The 28,000-nt window shown below is 39.6% G+C and overlaps 1 protein-coding gene across 2 annotated transcripts; it reads left to right on the top strand.

The window, feature by feature from the left end:
• On the top strand, positions 1 to 27,733 carry mapkapk2a (MAPK activated protein kinase 2a). Of its 2 annotated transcripts, none has more exons than XM_037101572.1 (10): positions 1 to 809; positions 17,694 to 17,833; positions 22,321 to 22,385; positions 23,041 to 23,120; positions 23,276 to 23,402; positions 23,507 to 23,582; positions 23,678 to 23,802; positions 24,734 to 24,819; positions 24,911 to 24,988; positions 25,843 to 27,733. In XM_037101572.1, the coding sequence occupies exons 1-10, from the start codon at positions 570 to 572 to the stop codon at positions 25,990 to 25,992; spliced, it is 1,167 nt and encodes a 388-aa protein (XP_036957467.1). In that variant the 5' UTR covers positions 1 to 569; the 3' UTR covers positions 25,993 to 27,733. The 2 variants fall into 2 exon arrangements, with proteins under 2 accessions (XP_036957467.1, XP_036957466.1); XM_037101571.1 differs by having other exon boundaries at positions 3 to 809; positions 24,908 to 24,988.
• The last annotated feature ends 267 nt before the right edge of the window (positions 27,734 to 28,000 follow it).

The raw sequence follows: 28,000 nt of genomic DNA, 5'->3' as shown, positions 1-28,000 counted from the left end.
TGACGTCAGCAGTAAAACCTGCTCCTCCTTGGTGTCTGTCCGTCGGAAAGTGAAGTGTGTTTGGCGTGCTATTGGTATCCGACTTTTTCCCCCCTCCTGTTGTCTGTCGTTCGTTTGAGTGTTTACTCGTTTTTCCGCTTCACTCGCGAGTTTTTTTTTTCGCCAACGTTTTCAGAGACCCCGTCCGGTCGACGATTTATGGGTTGTTTTAGAAAAGTTCCCGAAGTGCTCTTTGAGGAACCGGTGGACGGCGGACACCACCGGAGATGGATAAGCTAACCGATAGCTGAGTTGTTAGCCGAGAATCACGGGTCAAGAGTAGGATCAAGCTAGCATGCTAACAGCTAGCTAACTTAGCATTTTATCGGCTAGCCAATTGACTTTGTTAACCTGTAACGTCAGAACTGCCGAGGGTTTTTTTTTCCTCCCCGGGCCTGGCTGCTACACACCGAACACCTCGTCACAGGCCAGCTAACCCAGGAAGAAGACGCGGTGTGTGTTTAAGGAAACAGCCAGAAAAGTATTGTTGAGAGGCGGCGGTTGTTCGCTTCGCACCCCACACCAAGAGCATGCTGTCCAACGCACAGAACCAACCACTGTTTCCCAACCCGGCGGGGCAGCAGAACCCGGCCGGGCAGCAGAACCCCACGGGCCAGTTCCTCCCCTTCCACGCCAGACCCAACTTACAGATCAAGAAGAACGCCATAACAGATGACTACAAGGTAACCAGCCAGGTGCTGGGGCTGGGCATCAATGGCAAGGTGCTCGAAATCTTCCAGAAGAAGACTGGAGACAAGTATGCGCTGAAGGTATGTTACATTCTTGTATACAAAGTGGTCAGTAAGCAGCAATGTGAGGTCAGAGCAGAACTGAGGTAGAACCAGCACATCTGGGCACCCTGGGAAGGAAGCGGGGACCCCCTTTTGACTCTCCAGCTTTGGGTTTGTGAAGCTGTCAGTGTCCAACCTATCCCAATTCATCTTTAAAGTATTAAGCCACTGTTTAAAAAAATACATGAAAAGATTACTGGATGAATCATTTGACAGGGGAGATACTCTCCAAAAAGAAATCCCTGTTTCTGTCTCTTTGGTGTGGATATTAGCTGTTTTTGTTTTGTTTGTTTGTTTGTTTTTTTTAAAAAAAAGTCTTCTACAATAGTGAATTGATTTTTATCTTTACATTTTGAGTTGTTGGGAGCGCACAACATTTGAGGAGATCACACACAGATTTTGGAAAATGTAATCAACATTTCTCACTGTTTTCTAACATTTTACAGATTGCCAGGTTAATAGATAACCATGTGTAACACTAGAGAACAGAGAAAATAATTTGTAGATAAAGGCCAATTGTCTTGGTTGTGACTGAGGGTCTCCCCACCTTTTTAGTTGTTTATCTTCCCAAGTCGTGATTACTGGACCAAAGCTGTTTGCTGATCAGTTGTAATAACCTGCCTGAGTGTTTTACATGCAAATCATGAGTAGATTTACATGCACTGTAATTCCTCTGCGTGCACTACATGGTGTGTCCAGATTAAAAAAAAAAAAGTTCTGCCCACTGTTTGCGCTCCGGCTTGAAATTGAGGGATTCTCCTATTGTATCCTGTCAATTACTGACTCTGCAGTTATCAGGAAGTACCTCCAGATCGCTGACTGTATCGGTCAGTGATTGGCTAGACAAACGTCACAACAGCCACCGACACACAGGTGCACACCTTACTGCACACTAATTCAGTCACTTTTTTATCATTATATAAGCGTGAATTAGAGTGTTAAATATGTAAAGATAAGTATCACACAAAATCATCCCCAAGTGATTCACAGCCTGGGAACATCCTGTGTAGCACTTTGAGCTGAAATTCAGACTAAGTAACTGGGTCACAGCTTTCTGCGTGTGTGTGTGTGTATATTAAACATTAACATACACTCTCTTAATCAGACCTGTTTAATTTAATGTTGTAAAGTTTCATTGTGTTGGTGACACTTGAACGGAGCGTTTGTCATTACACTCCAACCCCAGTTTGGTACAGGACATGTAGCAGTATTCAAAGTAGCAAGAGAAGCAGTCTGCTAACTCAATATGATAAGCTCCCAACAGTTTGATTATGAAATGTTTTGACCTCAAAGGTCTTTGTCAGGCTGACAATTAAATGTTCCGACATGTCTATAAATCCTTTGCAGATGGCCAACAACCTAAGATTTTTCCTCTATTTCATCCATGCTCAAATGTCCAGAGTGTTAAAGGCTACATTCGAACCAGAAGGAAACATACTGTCTCACCAGAAAAATGTTTGAGAACAATAATTTTATCAACGACATAGAAATGGCTTTGTAGGATTGGATGCTACCTGGCTGCTGTGAGCTGTTTTGTCTGGAATGAATAGTATTAAACTGAAGCGTAATCAGAGTCTAGATGACATTTCACTGGCTAAAAAGAGGAAAATTAATAGATTGATGTGGGCATGTGATCGATGATGGTTGACAGGTAAAGCTGATCAACTGATAATGAGGACTGAGGTTTCTGCTGACAGTGACAACTGTCTCACGATATATTCCAGTGTGGGTCAAATGTGATATTTGTAAAACATTTATGTAGGATTTAATTAAAAAAAACTGTATTCCTCAAAATGAGGCATCTGTTGATGTAAAGATTTCATGTTATATAGACCGTCATTTTAGAATGATTAAATCCTGATATTTAATTTACACATACATACATGTATGTAGTGCTTCCCTGCAGTAATCTTCGCAACCTTCCAGAATACCCTGAGGTTCAACAACACAAATAAACTTTGTTCAGCCAAGCTTCATGTAACCCCACTGAACTTTGTTTAAAAATCTAGTAAAGACTCAGACAAGTTTTCCAAACAGACCAATAATGTCAGGCTTAAAAGTGGAAAAATGTGTATAATTTGATGCATAAAACATGTGGAATTATGAGAAGGTGTTGCCAAACAGGCTGTTTGGTCCTTTTGTTTTATGTTTTGCACAAAGTTATGTATGTCACCTAAGTAGTTAAAGCTTTGTGTGAAAAGATGTGTGTTTAGTATTAATGCAACTGAATATGCAGGCTGACAATCAGGTTTCTGTTTGGTATATTTTAGATTTAGATCACGAGGGCACCGTGAGTGCAGGAATTTAGTGATACTGGGTAGAAGAGGAAGTTTCTTTAGTTTCACTAAATGCCCATGCCCTTGTGCCATCCTACCATGTCCAAACTTTCAGGGCTTTTACAGTCACTTTGTACAAAATATGAACTCATTCATAAGTCTAAGCCAGAATTAAATATTGACAACGATAGCGAGCTTTACTAAGATTACAGGTTGGCAAATTTAAGCTTAGCTCAGGTGGAAAAGTTGGCATTTATGAAAAATAGAATAAAGATACACTAGAATTGATAGGGTTAAAAACAAGTTAAAACAAACAAAAAGGGTGACATGGTGTGATAGAGGTGAGTCAAAACCAAATTTCCTGTCTTTAGAGGGACGCAGCAGAGAAATTCCCTGATGCATCAGACCTACAGTCAAGTTACTGGGAATTATGCCCAAAACTTGTACAACAACAGAACGGCAGCTAAGAATGTGGGATAAATATTTAAGTGTTTGAGCTTCTGGACAGATGGCATCTATGAGCTCCCTCTCTGATGTCAGAGCTAGGAATAGTCTCTATATGTCAGATAACTGCGCATGCATAAATACACACACGCCCACAAAGCTGATGATTTGATTGGGAAAAGCTTCTATACACTTCTTTCAACCACCTCCTATTACCCCTATGGCTCTTAAAACTTGTTGGACTTGACATGGCGTGTAATCCGCGAGCTTCACTGATATTTCTAATGCTGTTCAATGACAGACTGTAGCTAAACATATTGACACCTTCACTGAATGCATTAATGAACTAATGTCCTTGTTGTTCTCTTCACTGACGTCAGCTGAGTCAGCCCCATCTCATCTATTGTATTCATCAGGGTCTGCAGTAGACGCCAGAACCAGGAATCTGCCAGCCTGGCCCAAGGTGACATCACCTTGTAGAACTTTCACGTGACTCTTGAACCAAGTTTTGTGCTAACAGTGCAGCAGAATAATTTGTAACTTGGAACATCCGTGTTTGTAGGAGAGAGACTGTGGCAGAGAGACCCTCACGTCTTTATGGTTTGTGCTTATTATAACTTGTCACAGAGAATCAATACATTTTGACTTTGCGACTTATGTCTGAGACAAAGCTGTATGGTCCCTACTGTGTTGATTGGCCTGCTTTTAAAGTGTCCTGCCATACGCACCCTCTCAAAGGCTGTGAGGCATCTACAGATATCATCTTACAGTGACTACATTTATATGCATGTGAGAAACCAGGTTACTTGGAGCAATCAGGTTAAGGCCACAACCTGACTGAAAATAGCATTGCGTTTTTTTTTTAAAAAAAAACACAAAAGGGTGTGCTTTTTTTGGCCCTGTTGCTAAAGTATATGCATAAACAGTCCACTGTTTATCAGTTTGAAGGCTTACCAGATGTCAAATCACTACATGATTTTGCACCTTTCATTTTGGATCTTCTCGGCAGGGGTAGAGGTATGCGGATCGTGTTACAAGGTATTCTACCTTTGATCTGCACTTGAACACAAAATGCCGTTTATAGATAATGTAGCATTGCTTTGAGCACTGTGTGTGGTCAATTTTTTTTGCCAGACAGCACTGCATTTTTTGTGACAACCCTGAGTGTCAGGACCCCCCACTGTGCCAACACTGTGGTCCCATTGCAGTAAATGAAGAGGCTGCAGTGAATGCAAAAAGGTGGAGAAAACATTGGGTTGTTTTGTTTTGTTTTGTTGTTTTCTACTGGGTAGTAGACGCTGTTTTTTATCACCTCGACTTAGCTCTGCTTTTACCTTAATGCAAAACCCGGCTGAACACGCCAGCTTTTGCCCTGCACAGTGATGATGCGAAGGAATTTGGGACGTGGTCTATTCAAGAACATTTTATTACTGGACACGGTGTTGGAGTTGGTGCCCCTTTCATTCCGATGAAAGTTGCTCAGTGGTGTTTTGAAGATGCTCCTTTCACAGTAGGTCTATCGTTGTTTTCTCTTCTGTTACACCTAGGATGTACAATTTTTTTACTGATCGGGATCTCCAATTTTGAACCTGGGCCCAAGCCTGATTTTTTTTTTTTTTTACGGTGGAGCACAATTTGTGGCAGAACGCAGATGTGTGCGTAACATTACTCTGGCAAACCTGTGGATAAAATGTCTGCAGTGTGGAAATACTTTAAATTACAAAGCGAAAGCAGTCCAATGATGACATGTAATATCTGCAATATGACCGCTGCGCGAAGGGGGACAAAAGAGCTGCCCTTAATACAAAAAACTTGTTTTGGCATCTAAAAAACCTGTCTTCGAGATGGCGACATGGCCAAAAATATTACACAGAAGGTAACTGAATGATTGCTCTGGATAACCAGCTCATCTCTGTGGTAGAGGATCAGGGTTTTCTTCTTCCTTGGATCCCTATGGCCTACCTACCTATGATCTCAGCATTACATTATATTGACCCCACTTTCGAGTTACAACATGCCGGTATGTGCAAGTTTCACGGGTCTCATACAGCAGAGCACGTAAAACAGAATATCGAGGTGATGCTGAACGCATGTGAAATGGATAAGCAATGGGTCAATGTCATTTTATGTGACAACGTAAGGAATATGAAAAAAGCAATGATGATATGGAGGTACCAAGCGTGGGCTGCGTCTTGCACACACTTCCACACCTCAGCCGGCTGTACATGAGGGTCTGCTGTCACAACGCAGCATCACAAACTCACCTGCTGAAGCAAGGAAGGTGGTAGGCCACTGTTGCAATAGCATATGCAGAATATGAAAGAGCCATAATAAGTATGTACTTTGTTTCAACAAAATAAAAAAAACCTATTAAGGAACAGCTTGGATGCAGGTACTTTTTTTCTTAATGCAGCTGTATTATCCAGGAAAATATTAGTTAAGGCTGAGTATTGGATTGGGACTCAGTATTGCATTTACTAAATTTTAAAGGACTCGGAACGGGGTAAAAAAATACCTGATTGGGACATCCCTAGTTACAGTTGTTTCCGGCGCATTTGTGCCTTAAACACCATCTGTCTCAAAATTCTTTTTTCATGTTCTGTACACCTTGAATCTATCCTGAGACCACAGGTTCTATTTTACTCCATGTGTCTGAATTATGTGAACGATCTGCTTTTAAGATTTATAAACTTTAAGTTTTAGTCAGACTAAAGACAACTTGATTAATTGTAATTAAGCATATTACTCATCCTATCCTCATCCCTTACCTCAATTAAGAAAAAGTCCTTCGTTTTCACATTGTGGTTACTGAGAAAAGCAAACAATAATCAGTTTACTGTACATGTAAAGCTAACCAACAGGCAAAGAATTTGCAGTGATTCTGCCTTACAAGCAAACACATGTTTAAGTGGTGACCAAACAAGTTTTTTTTTTCAAAACAAATTCTCTGTGTTTAAGAGTAAAGCTTATCCACTGACACCTTAAGCCTGTTTCTGCTTCATCTGGAAAGGAACTCAGTGAAATGTGCATCGTTAAGGTGATGTAATATTAAACAGAATGACCAAATCTTTTGGCCACATTTTGTGAGTCGTTGAAGTTGCGCTTCCTGAAATTTGGAAAGATGTGGAAGTCACTATGGTTAAGTAAACACACCTGTCAGGGGTTGGCTGAGAAAAGAGGAACTGGAACCATTAACCAGTTCCAGTGGAGGATTTTGTTCATGTCTGTTGGATTTCTAAAATTTCTGCTTACACTACTAGATAACAGAAGAATCCAGACACAAGCACTCACCATTCACTCATCATAAATCCTTCTCAATTAAGCACTCACAATGTCAGCATGTCTGATTAAAGGTTACAGAAGAAGAGCCCATGCTTCAATCAGATGGTGTGAGAAAGGAAGGAAAAGGAGGGGGGAGGAAGGAAGAGGTTCTCTCTCTGGTGGCCCTCTTTGACTTCTTTCTCTACTTCTTCTAACTTGACTTTTCATAGGATGCCTTTTGTTCATTGCTCTAAATGTACCTACTCATTATTTCACTATACCACCGATTACCACCTTGAGCAAGATCAAAATTCCCCCTGCTTGCATCACAAAGTTCATTGATCCTCAGTCATCTCACCCTATTGTGGAAAGTAAGTTTTTGCCTCACTAATGTGGTCTTTGCCACTTGCGTAACCAGTCATCACTGCTATACTTGTACTTACACCCTCATGAGAAATGCTTCCACTCAGAATTTGATTACATAATGCCCTTGTCCCGTTTTCATTTGGGATGTAATCAGATGTAAAAGATGTTGGTGTTGGGGTGATGTATTCAGATTGCCAGTGGCTTTATTGATGTAATAATTTTGGCAATAATTGTAGCAGTTTATGTTACAAATGTATGTTTCACAATTGACAACTTAAGATACAGCATTTAGATAGAAGAGACTTCCACTTCCACACCTCTTCTCCATGGTACAAAGCCTCCATGTGGAGATCAGATGCAATTTAGTAGGTTACAAAGAAGTCAGTAATGTGTAATGGAGTTAGTTGATTTGCTGATCAACAGAAGTTAATCAACTACTTTCAGTATCGGTTAATTGTTGGGGTGTTTTCAAGGCAAAATGCCAAAATTTTCAGCTCCATTTACAGAATGTACTTCACTATATTTAATGGATTTAAGGCAACTATGGATTATATATGTTCCTTGCCACACACCATACACTTTTTTTTGGCCTTTATTGGCTTTTATTGATAGAACAGCTGAAGACAGATAGGAAACAGGATGAAAGAGCGGGGGAGTGACATGCAGCAAAGGGCCCTAGGCGGGGACTCAAACCTGGGCCAACGCAGCGAAGACAAATCCTCTGCACATGGGGCAGCAGCTCTACCAACTGAGCTGCTACCCCCTATTTTACTTTGACTTGCATATTTTTGTCTTCTTTATGTATTTCTTCTGTTGTCCAGTGGTTGCAGTGCTTGTATTCGGTATGACAGCTTGTCAGTTCTGTATATTTGAAATTGTTATGACAAATTGTGACAAATGACTTTGTGCCATAAGATCTTATTTCTCCCTTCAGATTACTGTGAAAATATTTGTGTGACATTTGTCACAAACAAACAGATTAGCTGACGTTAAAGCTCCTTTAGCAAACATTTATCTTGGTGGCGTAAGCTCCTTTGACTTAATATGAGTTACTTGATTGCAATTTATATCGTCTGTGATTTGGGTGCAGTTAGCCACCCACCCCCACCTCGACCTTTTCTCTCTCTGTTGCCTCTCTGTTTTGCTGGGTGTAGTGTATTTGGAAGGATGTGGTATTGTGGTTGTGATAGATGGACCCAGAACTAGCCAGCCAACTATATCTGTGATACAGAGTAGTTTTCAAGCGGATGAAGCACTCTTTACTCTGTCACACTTATTTATGAATGGTTGAGAATACTTCCTTAGTGTGATTTAATAAGACATAACTACAGTATCTTCTCGTGATTTTATGGTGGACAGCAACCCCAACTATTTTTTTGTTTGTATTTATTTTTTTTTTGCTTGGGTCTCATGATCTGTTCCTTATGAGAAAGCAATGTGCTGAATGGTGTTAACGGTAAAGGGAAGTGAAATATTTTCTCTCTTCCAAAGTTCATTCATTCAACACGCTACACTCCTGTTGCTCTTGTATGTTACATAAAAAAAAACAAGCAAGCCCTCAATTTTTGTCAGCTGTGGTCAGCAAAAGTTTGATGTTTTCTCTGTAAGATCATAATTGAAGATTGGAAATGTCATTGATTAATTGACCTTTGATCAACTTGATGACTTAGTTGGTTGTAAGTTCAAGAAGATGTGTCTGTAGCTTCTAAGATTGTGGAAAAGACAGTTGGAGACATTTTAAATGAAAGAAATAGTTGGACTTTTAGGGAAATAAGCTCACTTGCTTTCTTTCCCAGAGTTAGATGAGACAATATTACACTCCTTCCTGTATGGTATGACTTAAAATCTGTCTGTCAGCACCTTTTAAATTTCACAAATTAACACATTTATCTTGTTTGTTTAATTGGGATAGTGGCAAAATTATGAGTCACACTAGGAACTTCCTGAAGTGTTAACTGTTTGCCTGGTAGATGTAACAGACCAGTTTTATTTAGGCTGTCTGAAATGTAAATTTGTGCTTGTACACACACACACACACACACACGACTGAACTCCCCCTCATTTCAATGCAGCTGATAAGAAACCAGTCTGTTTGTATTTATGCAGTAAAGCCACTAGCTTCATCTGTTGCAACGGACTAGTGGGGGATTCACACCATGAATCATACAGTGTCAAAAGGGAGGAGTTAGTGAAGTCAGCTCAAAGGGACAGAGATAGGTAAAGGCTGTCAAATATGACAAATGCCTTTAGTCTCTACTCTCCAGTTCAGTTATTTAGGTCATTATGTTAATCTGTCTTTGTCTCCCTGCTGTTTCTCTTAAGAGAACCCTACTCCAGCTTCTTCTTTGTTTCCAAGCAGCTCTTCCAGCCTTTGACAGGAAGTGAGACAGCTGTTTCTGTGTGTCATACAGATGTCACACTCTCATTTCCACTCCCCTGTCAGACACTCATTTATTAAGTATGTGTGATGTGTGCCAGGACACCTGCTGGCTGAAGATACTCACCTGCAAACTAGACGTCTGTCTGTCCTGAGAGCTAAGACTGACAGAACTTGAACAGACTTTGATTCTGACAGGGGATATTTTCAAAGCATGCAGTGGTCACTTATAATACAATGATTTTGTGTTTCTAAGGTGTGTTCAAATGGATGAGAACCAAATTTTACCTACCGTTAGTGTCACAACAAAGTGTTTTGCAGGGGTGTATGCACCACCTGTGCTGTATGTGTGGAGAGTACCTGTGTGTGTTTGTGTAAGCTGAGACCCCCCCCCTCCCTCATTTAACTTCTGTATGTTCATGAAGTGAAATCAGGGTTGTTCTGTATTCATCAGTTTATACAGTTGTGTGCTCTTGCAGCAAGGATAGCATTGCCACTGCAAGAGAAATGTACAATAATTTAGCAGTAATGATTGTAACATAAGATTTACAAACATATGTTTTAGTGCTGGGTGGTATACCGGTTCACACCAAATACTGGTGTATTTTCGTTATGATATGAATTTTTAATATACTGCCATGCCGGTGTATTTGATTACGCAACGTTCAGAATGCTATGCTACGCGACACTGTTTCATACCAGACCCCTTTCAATGTTGCGCTTCTAAGCAGGCGTGGTGAGGATAAACAGTAGTGCTCTGGTGGTGCGTTGCGGTGAAGATGGCTAGGATAGATATTGCAGTTCATGACTTCATCTGTGGATGTCAAGATGAGCAACTGGAAAGCCGCTGAGATCCGGGACAGCCTCGCGCTAGGAACCCAGTTCTAAACTCCAGTGGGGTGCAATTCAACCTGCTTCCTGTTAGCTGTCTGTCACTTGAGGCAGCTAACGCAAGGCGCCATGCTGCACGCTTTCTGTAATAGCAGGGGTTAAACATCGGCGTGTGTTTGACTCAGGAGGCAAGAACATGGGCCACGGTTCTATAATTAAGTAAATCTATCAAGTGTCGCCACATTTCTTCCGATGCATATTTTGTACATCACTGTTGATGCCCAACTTTGTGCTTCATGACACATCACATGTTTATGTCTACCCCAGTGGCGGCGTTTTGGGAAAGAAGGAATATTAAACCTCCCTTTTAGATAGACAAGGTGGCAGAATGCAGCCTGTACCTTGCAGCAAATGTGCTGCCTTTTCCATCTAAAAGTGGCTTGTAATTCCTCTCTCAACAAGTAGAAAATGCTTTTTGGTCATACAGCCTAATATTTTTACAACTGGAAGCTCAACTAGAAACACAATTTGCACCAGGAGGGCAATAGATACTGTCAGAAAAATGTAATGAATGGCTAAAGCACGACAGCATGCATAGAATCATAGAGGAAATGCAGGATGCCTTATATGCATAGTTCAAGATAAATTAAAGTCTTCACATCAGCTATATATGAAATGTCATCCCCTCAAATTCCATTCATGTTCAATTTTTGCACTGTCTAACCTTATCATTTTGCACCCACGTGGAACAGTTTCACTAGCGGGGCCCGACTGGCACAACTGAACACAGATTTTGTGTTAGCCAAAGCCACAATACATTTTAATTTTAGTAATCCAACCGGACAGATAAACAGTTACAGTTGTTTGTGTGCATTACTGACAAACACAGTGTCACTGAATTGATTCGGGCATAGACATGCTCACATATTTTCTATGTGGTCTTGTATCAGATCAGTTTGCATTGACACACACATACAGTGATACCTCATCTGGTAGGTTGTTGTTTAACCCTTTTTTGTCAGGTTAAGAGGCTTTTCTGATTGAGCCAAGCTTAACCTGTCACCCCGCAATAATCTCTCTCCCTCATGGAGTTTCACTGCCCTATCACCCTCAGTGTGATTGTGTTTGTTTTCTCCTAGTTTTATTACATCAACCCTGGACTTTTCCTTGACTCGTGAGTGGCAGGTGGAGGATGGGTGCTCCTTCAGCTTACCCCCATCTCCATCCCGCCTCCCCCTGTCAAAGCCCCTGGCTTGGGAGCTTTTGTGTTTCCTAGAGGAAGCGTATTGTGTGCCCATCTGCCCCCCTTGTCTCCCTCCTTCACCACAAGCTTCACTGTTTAGCCTCAAAGGGCCAACAGCAGATGGGGGCCACGCAGTCACACTAGCACCAGCAGGGAGGTGACGGGGGTGTGTTTCTCGTGTGCGTATACGATTGCACATGTGTTCAGTCGACAGTGTGAAGTCTTTGTTTGTGGAGGGAAGTCTGCTAAATTTAGATGCGCTAATATTGGTTTCAACACATGATTCTTGTTTCCAGTGAATGCAGGCACATATATCCATCTTTTAGTTCTTCTTTGACATCAGGGTCACAAAAGAATTCCCAACATAACTCAGTGTAAAATTTTCAGGTCCTTTAGACAGTATTGCAGTTGGTGCAAAGACCTCAAGGCTATTAGCTAGCATTGATCAGGAAGCAATGGCATTGCATTGATTGATTGGAAGCCACTTTGAATTAAATGATTCTTAACAAAAGTGTGTTGATTTATGTCCTTAAATTCACAAGTCAAAGAAAGACAATATCTGTGATGAACAAAAGTCTGATTTTTTTTTAAATGTTCTTTTGTTTATTTAATTTAGATTGACTTTTTACCCCACTGCCTGAAAGAGCTGTGGAAATGTCTACACTGTTGTTTAATCACTCTGTCACCAAGATTTTAAAGCAATATGGTTAAACTGGCAATTTGTCATTTTTCCAAGTACAATAGCGTTTCCTTCACAAAAATGAAGTGCAGAAATTTTGTGACAGCACTGATCGTAGAAATCAATTGAATCAGTCTATATACATCACAAATAACCCCCTGAGCCAATGACCGATGATGAGCCCTTTAGACCCAACTGATTGAGAAAAGATAGCGATCTGGGCTGGAAAGTACAAATCGCATGCTGTCCAGGAGAAGTAAATTCAAAAGAAGGGACTACTGTCACATTTCTATTTTGAGATCAAACAGTATTCTATTGTTGGTCTATTATTAGATTAATTTAGTATTAAAAGTTTACTGAGACTCTTTTTTTTCCCCCATTTACTTCATTTAGGTATACCTGTGTGACTGTCTAAATTTAGTTTTTTTGTAAGTGTGATGATGAATGATTCAGTATACTTTGTATAGGTTGAATTTAATGGAAATGATTATATTTTCAGTGAAAATATATGTCGAGATAGTGGATTGTCACGTTTAGATTTAATTATTTTTAAAATAATTTTACATGACCCATTTCTTTTCATTTTAAAACATCCCAGCGGGTGAAAGTATGACTGGATCGCAGTGCAACGGGTCTGTCCTATGAGTTCTTTGTGTCCATAAGGTAACGTGTTTGTTTGAGTTTTTTTCAGTCCACTGTGACGCAGAAAGTAAAGACCCACCCGTGTTTGTTTTGTTCCAAAGGGTGATTGAACTGTGCTTCTGTGTGTTCGCTGTTGAGATAAAGCCGAGTAATACTCAACTACACCATGCCAACTCTTCCTGGTAACAAAGACAGTCACTTTTTATTGGTCAGTCACTCGCCCTTCAAATCATTGCTTCTAACTTCAATTAATCTCTTAAATAACTACTATTATATAAGTAGAAACCTCTTTTATTGATCAAATATTAGCTAAAATGCTATGTTCAGACTCAGATTAGATGTATAAACGTACAAATCTGAAAGTAATCTTTTGTCTATGATATCTTGTCTTTCCTGTATGTCCACCTGTCTCACCATTCATGAGTAGTTAATTTCCTTTTTTGGTAATTTCCTGTCCTAGTTTTTTTCCTTTCTTAAAGATTGATAAGATAATCCTCTGTTGGTCACCCAGAGGGGAAATTCAGGTTTTAACAGCTGGACAAGGACAGAAATGACTACAAATTAAACTGAGTTGTTTACCTCTGATTGGTCCACATAAGAAGTGAAATTTTATGCTGCAGTTTTTCTGTACTTTCCCTTGTCAAAGTCTTTATAAACAAAGACAATTGATCACATCCAGAGAGCAAACACTATCTATGTCACTTCTCAGAGATGCAGAGCTTATTGTCGCTGGTTGTCAGAATATCAAACCTGGAGAACAAGCATGGATACAAACATAAGGACAGTCGGTGGCTTTTTGAGATAAAGAATGCTGTTCATAAGTTGACTGACTGGACTTTGTAGCGTGTTGCCTGAACTCTTTAAAACCAAATGTAGCCAAAGCGATAAAGCATTCAAAACATCTGGTATTCAAGATTGACAGACAGGAACAATGAGTCGACCCCTTCAGTATCCTTTTTTATAAATGTAAAAACAAAGCAAGTAAAAAAAGACTTGGCTGGACTTGACACATTCTTGAGTTTCATGCTGCTGTGAGAGAGGCTGGAGAATTGAGGTGTTGGTCTTTTAAACTTTAAAAAATCAGTGCCAGACTTTAAAATGCTCTTTGCTTCATTAAAATAACTGAAAAGTCGGATTCACTTGCCTTGAAACAGAATAATTGTCATGAAAATCTGGAATTGGGTCAGAGCAACAGCAAAAATCTCTTACATCAAATATTAATGCAGTGAAGATGGAGTTAGTTTACAGCAGAAGCTTCAATAACCAAAGAACGTTTGTTTATTTGTAGTTTTACTGTCAACTCTGCTGGCTTCATTTAAGGCTTTATAAAGGCCTGCTGAAACTCTAAAGCTAAGGTTAGAAGTCTGAAGTTGATACTTGAGAATGTAAATATGCTTGTCAAAAACGTGTCCCTCTTCGTGGCTTGTTTTACTTGTATGCTGGAAAGATAACATTGATAAAATCCATTATAGTGATCAGTGCTCCTATATATAGCCCCAGTCAGTCTTCTTTTAAAATGTTCAAGAGTATTCTGATGTATAGCTCAGAATTGTTTGTTTTCTTGAATAAGGGCTGCAAATGTAGCTGAAATACAATCACAATATCCAAATCACAACTACCTTCAATTTTTAATTAAAGGTAAGATGAGTGTAAACTGAATTCTAATAAAGTACTTTAGTACTGCATAGATGCCCTGGTCCTTAAATCTTGTTCTTTAGATATGAGACAACATGTTTGGTTCTAAAGCCAACAAATGTCAAATCATGACTTTAATAGTTTTTTCAGTGAAAATGAAAATTGTGCTCCAAAAATGATCATTCACACTTGTCGGGAATCATATTACAGTTTAAATATCTATCAAATATAATCGCTTGATGAGCAATAATCTCAAAGGTGTATCCTAATGTGGCCTGTCTGCTTTTGAGCTGAACAGTAATGATAATACGCTTCTTTAATTTAAATGTATTTTTCAGTAAGTTGTTGTTCACGGTCACGTCTCTGTCATCTATTTTTGTTTAAGTTAAATTTAAACAAACAGGCTGTGGCCATATTTGTTTGCTCTTATTTGTGTGTTTGTGCACCTGGTACTGATATAAAACAGAGAACTTGGGGCTTTTATGGCATGGGTTAACGTTATGGTTTCAGCTAAATTGGCTTTGAGGTCAGGTACTTTATAGATGGTGAGTGTCATGATTAAACCTGGGTGAAGTGCTTTCAGTCAACTGAGTAGAAGAACATGATCTGACAAGTAACTGGTGCTGGGCAGAGAGGTCGGCCAAGAACAGTCCTTTGCCTTTACATGGACAGCGAGGTTACAGGGCTTTTTGCAGTCACCTGATTACTTAAATATCATGTTGTAAAAAACCTGTTTTCTGTAATCAAGCTCAAGAAAACCCATCGATTTTCAATAGGACTAGATACTGGATCCCAAGAGGGCATTTATACAGTCTAATGAAGAGTCATTATTGGTCTTATATGCCATATGAGGTGTCCTCATAGCAATTTCACAGGCATCTCTTTGGTTTTTGTGCTGCAATACACGGAGTGGCCACAGGGCAAAATAAGAAGCAAGGCTGTGCAGTATGGTCATATCCAGGTCTTGATAGTACCTTCACTGGGGAAACCTGCTAGCCCCAGTTAGATTTCTCCTTGAGAAAAATGATTTTACAGCTGTCTGTACACAGGTTTCAAGCTTCTGGAATCTGAGGATTCAGTAACGTTGCACCACTGAGCATTTGATTCAGAGTCCTCTTACCGTGCTGTTAACCCACCGCACATGCATATTAAAAAAATATCAGAAAGCGGTATTTCTTCCACTAATACAGTTTTGATCAAACAAAAAAAGTAAATATTTTCAAAATGAGGTTGGAGGTTTGGCAGAACTCTCATATTACTGACCTGCTGCATCACAGTAACCAGGCTACAACACTGTACTGTGTGTAATGTCTAATTTTTTGTGTTACCTGGTTTTTTATGTACATGGAAACGTACTGACAGTCTTGTGTGCCAAGGTCAGACAACAGTCTGGAGAGTCTGTCTCTCCCAACTCTTATTGCCCGCTGGAACCAAGCCCACTGTTGTGTTGTGATCGTGGGCATGGCTGGAATGTAATCCAGCATTAGATGGACAGACGATGGCTCATTGTTGAGGCTACAGAAGGCCGAATTCTTTCCATTGACTGGAAAGGATATGTTAGGGTTTTACTTGCACTATTTTATAATATCATAAAATTAAATCTGTAAACAAACACTAGTACTTATTTAACGTTATATTTAACTTTTACTTTAAGCATTTGTATCATTGAAAACTTGTAAAAAAAAAAAAAATTTCTATGAGTCGCTTTCTTCATGCCTGGTGTGAAAATACTGGATTCTTTTGTGTTTTGATGTTTGATGCATAGGAAAGAAAAACTCTGGCTCCTGTTTTCTGCTGGTGATCTAAATAGCCTTAAACCTTATAATCTTCACAAGCATATGGAAAATTTGCATGGCAGATTTTTTGCATTTTAGTTTTTCAATTCAGGTAAATTCTCATTTCAGTCTTGTTTTTAAGGTGAAGCTGTGTAATCAATTCTGCCTCCTGTTTGATGTTCATCTTATATTTACTCTTTGAGACAGGCTGGAGCTAGAGTTCAGAAGTTCAGGCCTATGTTTGACTGAGCCACTCTTTTTACTACTGTAAAGGAGTAGTTTCCTGTGAGTCTACCTGGCATTGACTATGTTATTTACAACTGGAAAACATTTGTGACCCTGACTTGAGCAAATTCATTTGCTTGTTGACAGGGGGCACCAATTTGAAAACTCATTCTTAGTAACTTGTTGACTGCTTTTACTGACATGAACATTATTGGATTTCAAATTTTGTTTTGTTATTTACATGTCCTGAGCTTGTCCTAAGCGGTCATTTGTATAAATGACAGCTTACCCCTTGCATATTAATGGCTTGTTTTCTTGCACAGAATGTTTAGTAGTGTAGTCTGTATAGTAAGGATATGGCATGAAATGCTTACTTATTCTGTTTTGTCACATGACCTAAAAGGAAAAAAAGATTTGCAGTTTAAAGTGCTACCAAAAAACCCCCAAAAAGAATAAAAAGGAACACCTTCGATCATATTTTATAGAAATGACAGCTGTTGAAATGACTGTCCTAAGATGACCAGGGCTTTAATAATTTTAAATTCCACAGGGGAAATAAACAATGTGCACACACAAAATTTGCTTGTTTAAAATTCAGTATTGTGAGCAGGGGGATACTGAATCTAATTAAGTGTCCTTGAGCAGCATGCTGAATTTGTGTTTGTTAAACACTTCTGCAGCCTCTAGTTTGACTTCCTGATGTAAGGCGGTGAGTCAGAGGAATATTTTGTTGTCAGGGATTAATAGTTTAGCAGCAGTTAGTAGCTAAAACATTTTTTCATGACATAAAATCATCGAAATTGCAGTTGATTTTGTTAAATGGTGCAATAACCTAGTGACACAGAGAGGGTGCTACATTCACACAAAACTTGAGTGTAAAAACTTAACATGTTTTCAACCAGCTGATGGCAGCACTGCACCTTTGCCTTATGTGTTTACTGCTGATATGTATAAGTAGTGGTATCAAGTTGGTCTGTAATAGGTTTCATGTCACTTCTTCACCTTAATAATGTTAACCTGTACTATCTTTTATGATGGAACAGCTGATGACTATGTTAATTATGATTGTTTATTTGCCTAACCCTCCTTGTCCCTATTCTTCCTTCCAGATGCTTCAGGATTGTACCAAGGCCCGTAGAGAAGTGGAGCTTCACTGGAGGGCATCACCTTGTTCCAACATCGTGCGCATCATTGATGTGTATGAGAACCTCTATCAGGGCAGGAAGTGTCTGCTTATTGTCATGGAGTGGTGAGTACACACACGTGCACACACACTATTTTCCAAAACATATTACCTTTAAGTACCGCTGATGTTTCTCCACACACACAAAATCACACATACATATGCAGAGTGTTCCTTTCAAGCTGGCATACTGATCAGCAGTGGATGCTTGTGGATTTTGCTTCCCTTTTTAATTCCAAAGCTCAGTGTTGGAGCATCTGATAACAGCATTCAGTGTGTTTTTTGTGATTTATCATATTAAAGGTATCTAGTTGTCTGTTGTCAAGTGTTCAAAATGTTTTAATTGCTATATTTTTGACATGTGAAGGGCTGTTAAGGATGCCCTAGACGTGTTTATTGGCTCATAAACCACAACACAACTGTTTCAAAAAGTAAAATCCTTTACATACATCACACTATTAATCTGCTGGCTCACAGGTAAGATGCCACAGCTTTTTAACTTAAACCCTAAACCTGGGTTAGTCTATATGACTTGAATCAACTGTGACTTGACTAGCCAGACTTGGGAAGGCTGGCTTTCCCACAACCACAACCTCTCCTATCCTGAGCCAAGGTTAAGTGATGAGTATCTTGCCCTCTCAAATGTTCTATACACATTTCAGCCAGGTTGATTATTGTACATCTCTTATGTGTGACCCTGAGGAGAAAATGACCCGTTTCTTCTAAATGAGTCCCTTTCTTGCCGCTATATTTCCGTTTAGCAGCATCAACTTCACACGTGCAGGCATTAGGGTTTGTGGTTACCACTGTATCGCAGAGGTAGTTGACCTATCTGCCTTCACACTCCTGCAAAAAGGCTGCTGCTGATGAGTAATTTCCTTGAGAAAACTCAGCATGAAATGTAAAAAAAGAAAAGTAGTTCTGTTGAAAGTAAGACATTTCCTAGAACTTTGCACAAGGAAACAGTAAATTTGAGATTTAGCTATTGAAGCTCCTTTCCTTTTGACACTGCATAAATCGAGACCCGTTGTGACCTATATACTGCTGTTCAAGGATTCTCCCACATTGTGTAAAGGGTCATTATGTCAAGACACCTTTGTAATTTAGGAAATTCATTAAGATGATAGGTCAGCTGCTGGACTGTGGATTTTGGACTCGGGTCCAATTTTCCGCCATGTGACATGATGCATGTTCTCTAGTGCTTGGTCTCAGTGCCTCTCTCTGCTCTGCCAACAGAGAGCAATAGTAGTTACATTTTACAGATGAGATTGAACGAAAAATTGGTTTTGAAAACCAAAAACACCTGCTGTGTATCGGTGTTTGTTCTATGTGGTCCAGCACATTACATACTCCCTACCCAAGAGTCGGTTCCACACTGTATTTGAGATGTGAAAGACAGGGTGTTACAGTGTTTCTGCAGTGATGAGAACTCTTAGCACTTGCATTACCATTAAGTATCTATTCTGCTGCAAATGCACACCCAACCTCAAGGCATTTTCAGAAACAAAAAGGTAGGGTCATGAGACCTCAAGTTCCTCTCTACCTTCAACCACTTAAGAAAAACTGTGGGACTAGTGTGAGAAAATTGAGGCATTTTCTCACTGCTGGCGGTTTCTCACACGTGATCATTTTAAAATCAAAAGATATGGCTCAACTGCTGTCCATTTGTCAGCAGAATTCAACATGTGAGTGAGTGATTTAGAGAAGTTTGAAGTGTGCTGTGGTTTAGCAGGGCTGTCCCGTGGCTCTTAGTCGGCAGGTCCGTAACGCTTGAATGCCTGAGGAATCGGTCTGTGCTGTCATGCACTTTTCATGCACACCACCCCCCACACACACATAAAATTGGCACTGATGATTGAAACTCATGTAGTCATACTGAGCAAACTGATTAAATGAAACTTAAGAACTGCATTGAGTATGAATTTTCTCATTCTTAGTTGAACTCTGTTGCTTCACTGAGCAACTACTGTTTTTTTGATTGACTGTTTTTTTTTTTTTATTTTGTAAAGTAACTCTTGGCCATAGTTGATGAGCCATCCTGTCTACTCTTAACTTTAACTTAAGGTTGTGTGCTCTTAATTAGCCATATACTGGTTTGTTTACATCTTAAAACATTGCATTCAAAAATGCAACTTGTGCAGATTTTTTTGTCTTGTGAAGGGATCACATCAAGGAGGTTTCATTAAATCTGGACATGGCTATGAAGGCAAAGCTCCATTCATTTCTATGAAAGCTGCTCAGTGGCATTTTCAAAGCAAAAATGGCTAGACTTCTTGGCTGTAAAAGGACCAAGATCTCCCTGTTGTAGGGTCCGTAGAGCATGCACACTAGAAACTGCTGCTGACAAATCCAGCTAACCTCTGTTTTAGTGCCCTGCTAACTTGAACAGAACTAAAATGTTTTAATCTTGCGACTCTTCTAGACTTCCCAAATTTCACTGGGCTGAGTGGCTTGATATATGATGGTCAAAAGAGTGAAAGGGTGACTTTGATTAGAAGTATGATCATGTACAACTTTGCAGCAGCTTCTTTCCCAATGTAAGCTCATGGAAAAAGGTCTTTTTTGCCCCATGCCCCAGTGCATCACGTGACCTTGTAATTACATGGACTGGCCACTATGAAAGTTGGCCTCAAAGCCTGATGCTACTCTTGAAGGCTTCCTCAGTCACTAAACTAGTGGAGAGTCCACTGTTGCTCTACCCCTCATGTCTACTCACATTAACACATGCTTCTGTGAAACACAGGGAGATTTTCTCTGGTATAACATCACTCCTATAAACCCAATGATTATGCTGTGACATCTCCTATTTAATGTAGGACGACATATGCCGTTGCAGCATGTAAGTGCACTTGGTTGTTGCAATGTCATTCTTTACCACATTTGGTTCAGAGATTTCGATTGGCTGCATAATTAATGACAAGGTTTCTCCACTCGCAGCTCTGCTGCTGTTGTATGGAAAAATAAAAAATGTGTGTTTGTTTTTCCAGTAACTTTATATAGCATAATGCTGAAGAAGAAAGTCAGCAGGGTGGACATAGAGAGAGTAAGAAACAGAAAGGTGAAGCAAGCTAGTGACTGTGCGTTATGGTGGATAATTAAAAAAACACCATGGAGGCAAACTTTGAAAGCAAATCTGAAATAGTTTTGTTTTTTTTTGTTTTTTTTTGGACTCACTCTCAGGTCAGCAAATACCCACGCTTTTGTGCTCTCCACGTTCTCTAATTTCCTAAATGTATTAATTAAATGTATTAACTTTAAGTACCACTGATGTGTGTCTCTCCACACGTAATAATGACAGGTTTCATCAGTTGTATGAAACATCGAATTTTCAGTATTGTTGGAAAAACTGAGTAGCAGCACGATTTATCAACCGTTAGTCATCAAAATACAGACGACATAATGTGTCATGCGCCCTGACAAAATGATGAACTCGTGTGCAGCAGGTGATTAATCACCAATAAGAAACCCTTATAAAAAGGTGCAACTTTGTTCTGTGTCGCTTTTTGAAATGGCAAGCAGAACGCTGACCTAACCTGTGATATAGTTGTGTTAGTGGGCCAAAGGTGTGAACCCGTCATTCAATTCCTTTCACACCTGCATTGGTCAACCAGAAGAAAACCTACAACTTTACCAGCAACCAGTCATCGAGTGTGCATCCTCCTTGCATTGCATCAACTGGCAGGGCGGATGTGTTTCATACAGCTGCTGCACAATTAGGCAAGCTCTGACATCATGGCACACAGTTATTTTGGCTTAGTACATCATGTTGCCTTCGCATTTCATCTTACAGTATTTCTTGTGGTTACAGTATAGTTGTATTTACATTTCACTCAGAGCCTTATTATGCTAATTTTAGGTCACACGCTCAGAAATAATGTAGCCAATGTCACTTTTTCCCCCTCATCTGTCTTCTTTCCTGACATAGAACATGAGTGTGTCTGGCTGACAGGGTCACAGTAAACACACATGACAGTGCCTCATAGCCCAGACATGATTCAATGTTAATGCAACTGTCTTTCTGATCCATCATTGCTCTGTTGAGGCTAGCCAATATGGCCTTGAAATAATAGCATATTTTTAGGCTATATTGCAGGACATATCATACGCTGTAGCTTGATATTTTGAAGTACCCTTTAAAGCACTTTCTGAATGGTAGAATTAGAATCAACATAAGATGTTAACAGAATGATATTTTTGATAAATAACCATCAGTTATGTTGATATATATAATGACTGAGTGGGGAAAAGCCAATATTAAAATCAGTGGAGCGGTCTGGTTGGTTCAGAGAAAGACATCATGTTACTGTAGTGCACCCTATTAAATCCAGAAAAGACTTGTTTGGCTCTCTAGTCTACTCAACGTGTCACTGTATCAAAGTTTTTGAGAGCAATTTGGCTTCACATCGTTATGTCCATTTATCAACAATAATTTTAAACAATGCCCATAATATAATTGTTACTATCAATTTACCACTCTCGGGTTGATAATTTATTGGGCCAATATGTAACGTGCATGTACACAAAAAACTAAAATGTATTTTTGTTTTTTGTAGCATGGATGGTGGTGAGCTTTTTAGTCGAATCCAGGACAGAGGAGACCAGGCCTTCACAGAGAGAGGTAATACGCTTTTACTGACTTCCTTTCTGCTGCACAATATTTCACAATTACATAACACTGGTTCAGATATACCACTGCATCCTCATTCATATACAGGCACCTATTAAATACATTATAACCAGTTACCTTGAAAAAGTAATCTGATTACTGATTACTCCTTTTAAAAGTAACTTAGTTACTTTACTGATTACCTGATTTTAAAAGTAACTAAGTTAGATTACAAGTTACTTTATTAGTTACATTCAGCAGCTACTGAATGCACACTCATCATAAAAATGACAACCGGTTTTGCCAATACTCTCTTTATTGGAAGTGCATTTTTAACAGTAACGCCAAGCACGGCATTGATAGTAGTAGGGATCTTGTTTATTATGGCACCAAACAAGGGCGAGTCAACCGTGTTTTAGGGCAGCATTTCCTCTACAACATACTGCCCGACCAACTTCTTCAACTCTCCCCCACTTGCTTGTCAAGCACTGAAGTCCAGCTTTTGTTGTTTTGGTGGTTTGGGGACCTCCTGCAGAAGTCGAGGCCGTGGCTTTGTTCACAGCTCTCTGCTCAACACCACCTGGGGGGACTTGCTCCATAAACTTAACTGTACTGCGGCTCCAAAATCACTTTCTTCAAATATGACGTCCTATCTGTTTTACTTTAGAGGCATCTGACATCATGAAGAGCATAGGAGAGGCCATCCAGTTCTTACATGCGATCAACATTGCACACAGAGACGTCAAGGTTTGTGTGATAACTTCATATGATCACAGTGGTAAATAAGATGTTTTCTTGCTCTTTCTTGTGAAGTTAAAGCATGTTGCTAGAAGGTTTTAAAGGATGATAAATAACGCCTTGCTGTAATTTCTTGCGGTTCTCCTCCTGTTTCCTTCCTGCAGCCAGAGAATTTACTTTATTCCACGAAGAGGCCCAATGCCCTGCTTAAACTCACAGACTTTGGCTTTGCCAAGGAGACCACTTCACATAACTCTTTAGCTACTCCCTGCTACACACCCTACTATGTTGGTAAGGATCTGTACTCTCTCATTTCCTACACTTGTTTGTTATTAATGAACACACATAAAACATTTATCTGCTATCTCTTATGTCCTCCACTTTTCTTTTTGCAGCTCCAGAGGTTCTGGGCCCAGAGAAATATGATAAGTCATGTGACATGTGGTCATTGGGTGTCATTATGTATATCCTGTAAGTCGTTTGTTTCTAGTATCTATAAACCCTTTATCACGTGAGATTATTTTTTGGTTGCTGTAACTAATATTGCCTTTTTAAACCTTCAACAGGTTGTGTGGGTACCCTCCATTTTATTCTAACCATGGTCTAGCCATCTCTCCTGGGATGAAGAAAAGGATCAGGATGGGCCAGTATGAGTTTCCCAACCCTGAATGGTCTGATGTATCAGAGGAAGGTCAGTAAAAAGAGTTAAATTGGACAATCGTATGATGATCAAAAAACAAGTTACGTGAAGGATTATATTGTTTATAAAAAAAAGTATTATACTTCTTAAGTGTAATGTATACATTCAAAAGGCACTTATCTGCTTGACAAACCAAGGAGCTCCTGCTTCATATTGGTCATACCAACAAAATGAAAATCATGTCAGCATCATTTCACAGTTTCTTTCATGCACTCTTCATAAAACATCTGCGCACATGTGACAAGCAAGCTTTTTTTTCTTCAAGAAATTGAAACTCATGCAGGTGTTTCACCTCCTATTTGATACCAGCAGTCAGATTCACTATAATTGAAAGTGATGTTGTATTTCCTGAGTAATAAAGAGGTTTTGGAGAGAAAAGAGAAGCTAGCATGACAACTTATGACAGTAACAGAAGGGTGTGGAACGATCGCCTGTGCTTTGTATGACACACTTCCTCAAGATCCACTACAATCCTTATAAGTCAGTGTGAGCCATTCCTTTGTCACAGTAGGATTTCACAGTTCTGATTTTGAGTATTTCATCAATAGCACAACAGGCATGACAATTAATTACCTGGCTGCAGCCTAGTTCACATAGTATGCTGCTGTCTGGCCTCTCAGATCTCCTGCACTTTTCAGATTTCTAATTCATAAAACCTACCATAAAAAATGGGATGCTTTGAACCCTGTCTGCATGTTAATACACTTCATATGCCTCATGATATGCTACTCAATGTAAATATGTATGTAAATACAAAAATTTATTTTAATTCTGGCATCATCATGCAGGGCCAAAGGCCTCAACCTGTGTTTTCTTGTGTGTGATTTTAATTTAAGTTTAGTTGCTGTAATAGTTGAGCCTTTTTTAATGATTTAAATAATAATAGTAAAATAATTATTAATAATAAATAATTGTTTTGCAGCTAAACAACTGATTAGGACCCTCCTTAAGACCGAGCCAACACAAAGGATGACCATCACAGAGTTCATGAATCATCCATGGATCAATGTAAGCACAGTCAAGCATTCTTGTAGCTTTTCTGATAATCCTTTTGTTGAAGTAAGATGTTGATTTGTTTCTGCCCGTCTCCCTGAAGCAGTCGATGGAGGTTCCCCAGACCCCACTTCACACCAGCCGGGTGCTAAAGGAAGAGAAGGATGCATGGGAGGATGTCAAGGTCAGACACCTGGTTCATCTTTGCATCAGTTTTGCTTGCCTGAAAATGTTGGACATGACCACTGTGCTGTGTGTCATGGCTTAAATGCTTTCTTTGCATGCATTATGTAAGGAGTTCTCACCTTTCACTTATGCTTTAATCCTTGATTTTGATTGATAAATATATCCAGCCAAGAAAAAAATACATATACATAACATTCATCAAGTAACGAAAGAGGTTTTCATTTACTATATCAGTACCTTGTACACATTAACTTCCTAATTTGGAGACTCTTGAATGGTTTTTGGCCATTCACACAATTGTCAGGTGGTGAGAATAGTTAGTGACACATCACCTGATTGACAGCTGTGAAGTGAAGAAGGATAAAAATGGGGGAATCTAACCACTTTCCTCTGTGGACCAGTTGACCTAATTTTTAATTTTGTGACCTGTCTGGTTTAAAGGCTTGTGTTGCTGCTTTTATGTAATTTTACCAATTTTCAAATGAATTTCTGAATCATTTTATTCATTTAATAATTTGTCATATCTTAATTGGCATTAGTAGCTTAAGTCAAACAGATGCTCAGAGTTATCAGATAACGTGTTAAAGGCTATTTTTGCACAGGTATGAATACAGGTGTACTTTTCCCTGACATTGTATCCTTGTGCTGAGGTAGACAGTTATTTGCTTTAACCAGCAGAATTATGCAAATATTAGTTGCCTAGAGGAAGAGTTGGTGAGGACAGTTCTTCACTCAGGTGCTTTTTAAACCCTAGCAGAGGATTGGGAGCACTAGTCCTGTGCCAGGCCTAATTCTACAAGTCTATACAAAACAGCAAACTCCAATGAGCTTCTTCTTGTCGTTTGGTTTTAGGAGGAAATGACCAGTGCCTTGGCAACAATGAGGGTTGACTATGAGCAAATCAAGATCAAGACCATTGAGGACTCATCCAATCCACTGCTAACGAAACGGAGGAAGAAAGCCAATAACACCATGGCAGACCCGCAGTCTGCTGCCCACTGAAAGATGCACGTATGCATGCACATACAAACACAGGTTGTAAAAAGGAAGCAATAATTTGTCGACATGAGTCGCATTGCATGGATTTTCTCAGTGTTTTATTTTTCATGGCAAATTCTAATGTTTTGTAGAAGTGTTTGTTTTTATTACTCTACCATTTTAACAAGCGCACCACTCTGCTCTGACAGAGAGGGTGTTTATCTGTGTTTTTACACCAGTGAAGAGATTATGAATTCTAGAAAAGGAGAGGAGAGGGAATCAGTGAGATCTCCCTCCTCTTCTTTCCCAAATATCAGGTTGTGTATTCAGAGGGTTCAAACGGTGGGATAGGACATGAAGCCTTAGCATTAGCAGTAGTTCTGTTTCACCCCACAGCCCTGTTCTAGCTCTAGCCCCAAACCTGTGAATGTTAAATCAAACGGCTATATCCCAAAAATAAAAGCAAGGGAAGGTTTCTTTTTACGTTAATGCAAAGTAAGCAGATGTATTTTGAACTGACGAGTGGAATGTAAGGACTCTGTCCCTGACTGTTGGAATTAGCTGGGGATGGTCACTCATTTCTGGGACTTGACCTGGGAGTGTCTGTCAGGTTAGTTTTGTCTTTGTGAATGTTGAACAGAGGCCTATGCACTCACAAGGGCCGTGTGCCATTCTGACAGAGCACCTCACTCGTGGCCCCTCTCTCCTACCTTTGATCTACGCTTGTGTTTCAGGTACGTAGGTTTAGGTCAGAGACGGATGCCACGCAACATAAAACTGGCTCCATCTTTCTCCTGCATGTAGCTAATAGGAGAGTAGGAGCCAACGGATACTGTATTTTTTCATGGATTTTATGGACATGTTAGTATAGGCCTTACTGAGTGTTGCTAAAGCAGCCAATTACTTTTAACCCCTACCTACCATTCTGTTCAGGCTTTTACCAATGTTATGCTTCAGAATATATAACATTGCCAGATTATATTTCAGGTTAATGCTATGCAGATGTGTTTGTCAGCATGAAGTACTGCTAGGACCTTTAGTGTCGATTTCTGTTTGCAGATGTGTTGGGAGAGATGTTGAGCAAACATAGGGAGTGTTTGTGTGTTTTTGTGTAAGCAGTAGCACCCTCTAAGGAATGCATGGTTTGGACAGACTGGTTTGAGCTCTGGGGGTCTTTCTGAAGCGATCACTTTGCATCACTGTTGGTTGCACCAGCTTACTGTAACTGTCAGGAGGCTCAGTGGACCTAATCTGGTGACTTGCCAGTATTCTCCAACACCCGTCCTCCACACTTCCTGGAGGATTGTTAACAAGTAGAAAGTACTTACGAGCTGCTCCTGGTCCCGGAGCAGAATCTGACATACCACCAGCAAGCTGTCATCACATTTATACAGAGTGTGATGGTTGGTTCATCTTCAGTGTTTTGTTTATGCAACAGGACACTTCCCAGCTCACTTGGGATTATGAGAAATGATTGTGTTGATTTTTTGTCAATTTGGTTCACCTCACTTGTAAAATCGCATCCACATTTTCCATCACATGGCACCTATAAATCTCTCACTGTAAAAATGTTCATTGAATGTTTGTGACAATGTTTGTTTTATTTTGTTTTGTTTTGTTTTTTTTGTCCCTCTTGACACTCTTTTTGTAGTGGAAGCACAGATGTGTATGTCTTTTTTTTTTCTTGTCATTAAGTCTGTTCAGCTCCACCCGCCGTACTTTTGTCTGCTTCAGCTTTGGATTAAAAAACACATTAAAAAAAAAAGCTGTCTTGTCCATTTTTTTGAGTACCAAAACACTTTTAACTGTATAGCAAAAACAGACAACAAAAGGTGTATGTTTGTAATGAGCACTAGACTGTAATAAGCATCAGTTAGTAGGTGACAAGGCCTTTAGACGTCAATATGAGATGGTCATTAACATTGTAAAATTGTAGTGGGACCGTAGTGTTAGTGATAGCATTATAAACATGTTCATTGTTGGATTACAAGACATTTGTAAGCAATTGCAAAAAACAGTTCATAGACAGCTT

Source organism: Acanthopagrus latus, chromosome 6 (genome assembly GCF_904848185.1).
Source record: "Acanthopagrus latus isolate v.2019 chromosome 6, fAcaLat1.1, whole genome shotgun sequence".
Taxonomy (NCBI): domain Eukaryota; kingdom Metazoa; phylum Chordata; class Actinopteri; order Spariformes; family Sparidae; genus Acanthopagrus; species Acanthopagrus latus.
Note: the sequence above shows the minus strand (reverse complement) of the source record. Positions and strands in the feature narration are given on the sequence as shown.

Coding starts and splice junctions, on each gene's coding strand:
- mapkapk2a (XM_037101571.1), top strand. CDS start 570: ATGCTGTCCAACGCACAGAACCAACCACTGTTTCCCAACCCGGCGGGG. Junction 810..17,693: donor GAGACAAGTATGCGCTGAAG/GTATGTTACATT, acceptor TCTTCCTTCCAG/ATGCTTCAGGATTGTACCAA. Junction 23,403..23,506: donor CTACACACCCTACTATGTTG/GTAAGGATCTGT, acceptor TTCTTTTTGCAG/CTCCAGAGGTTCTGGGCCCA.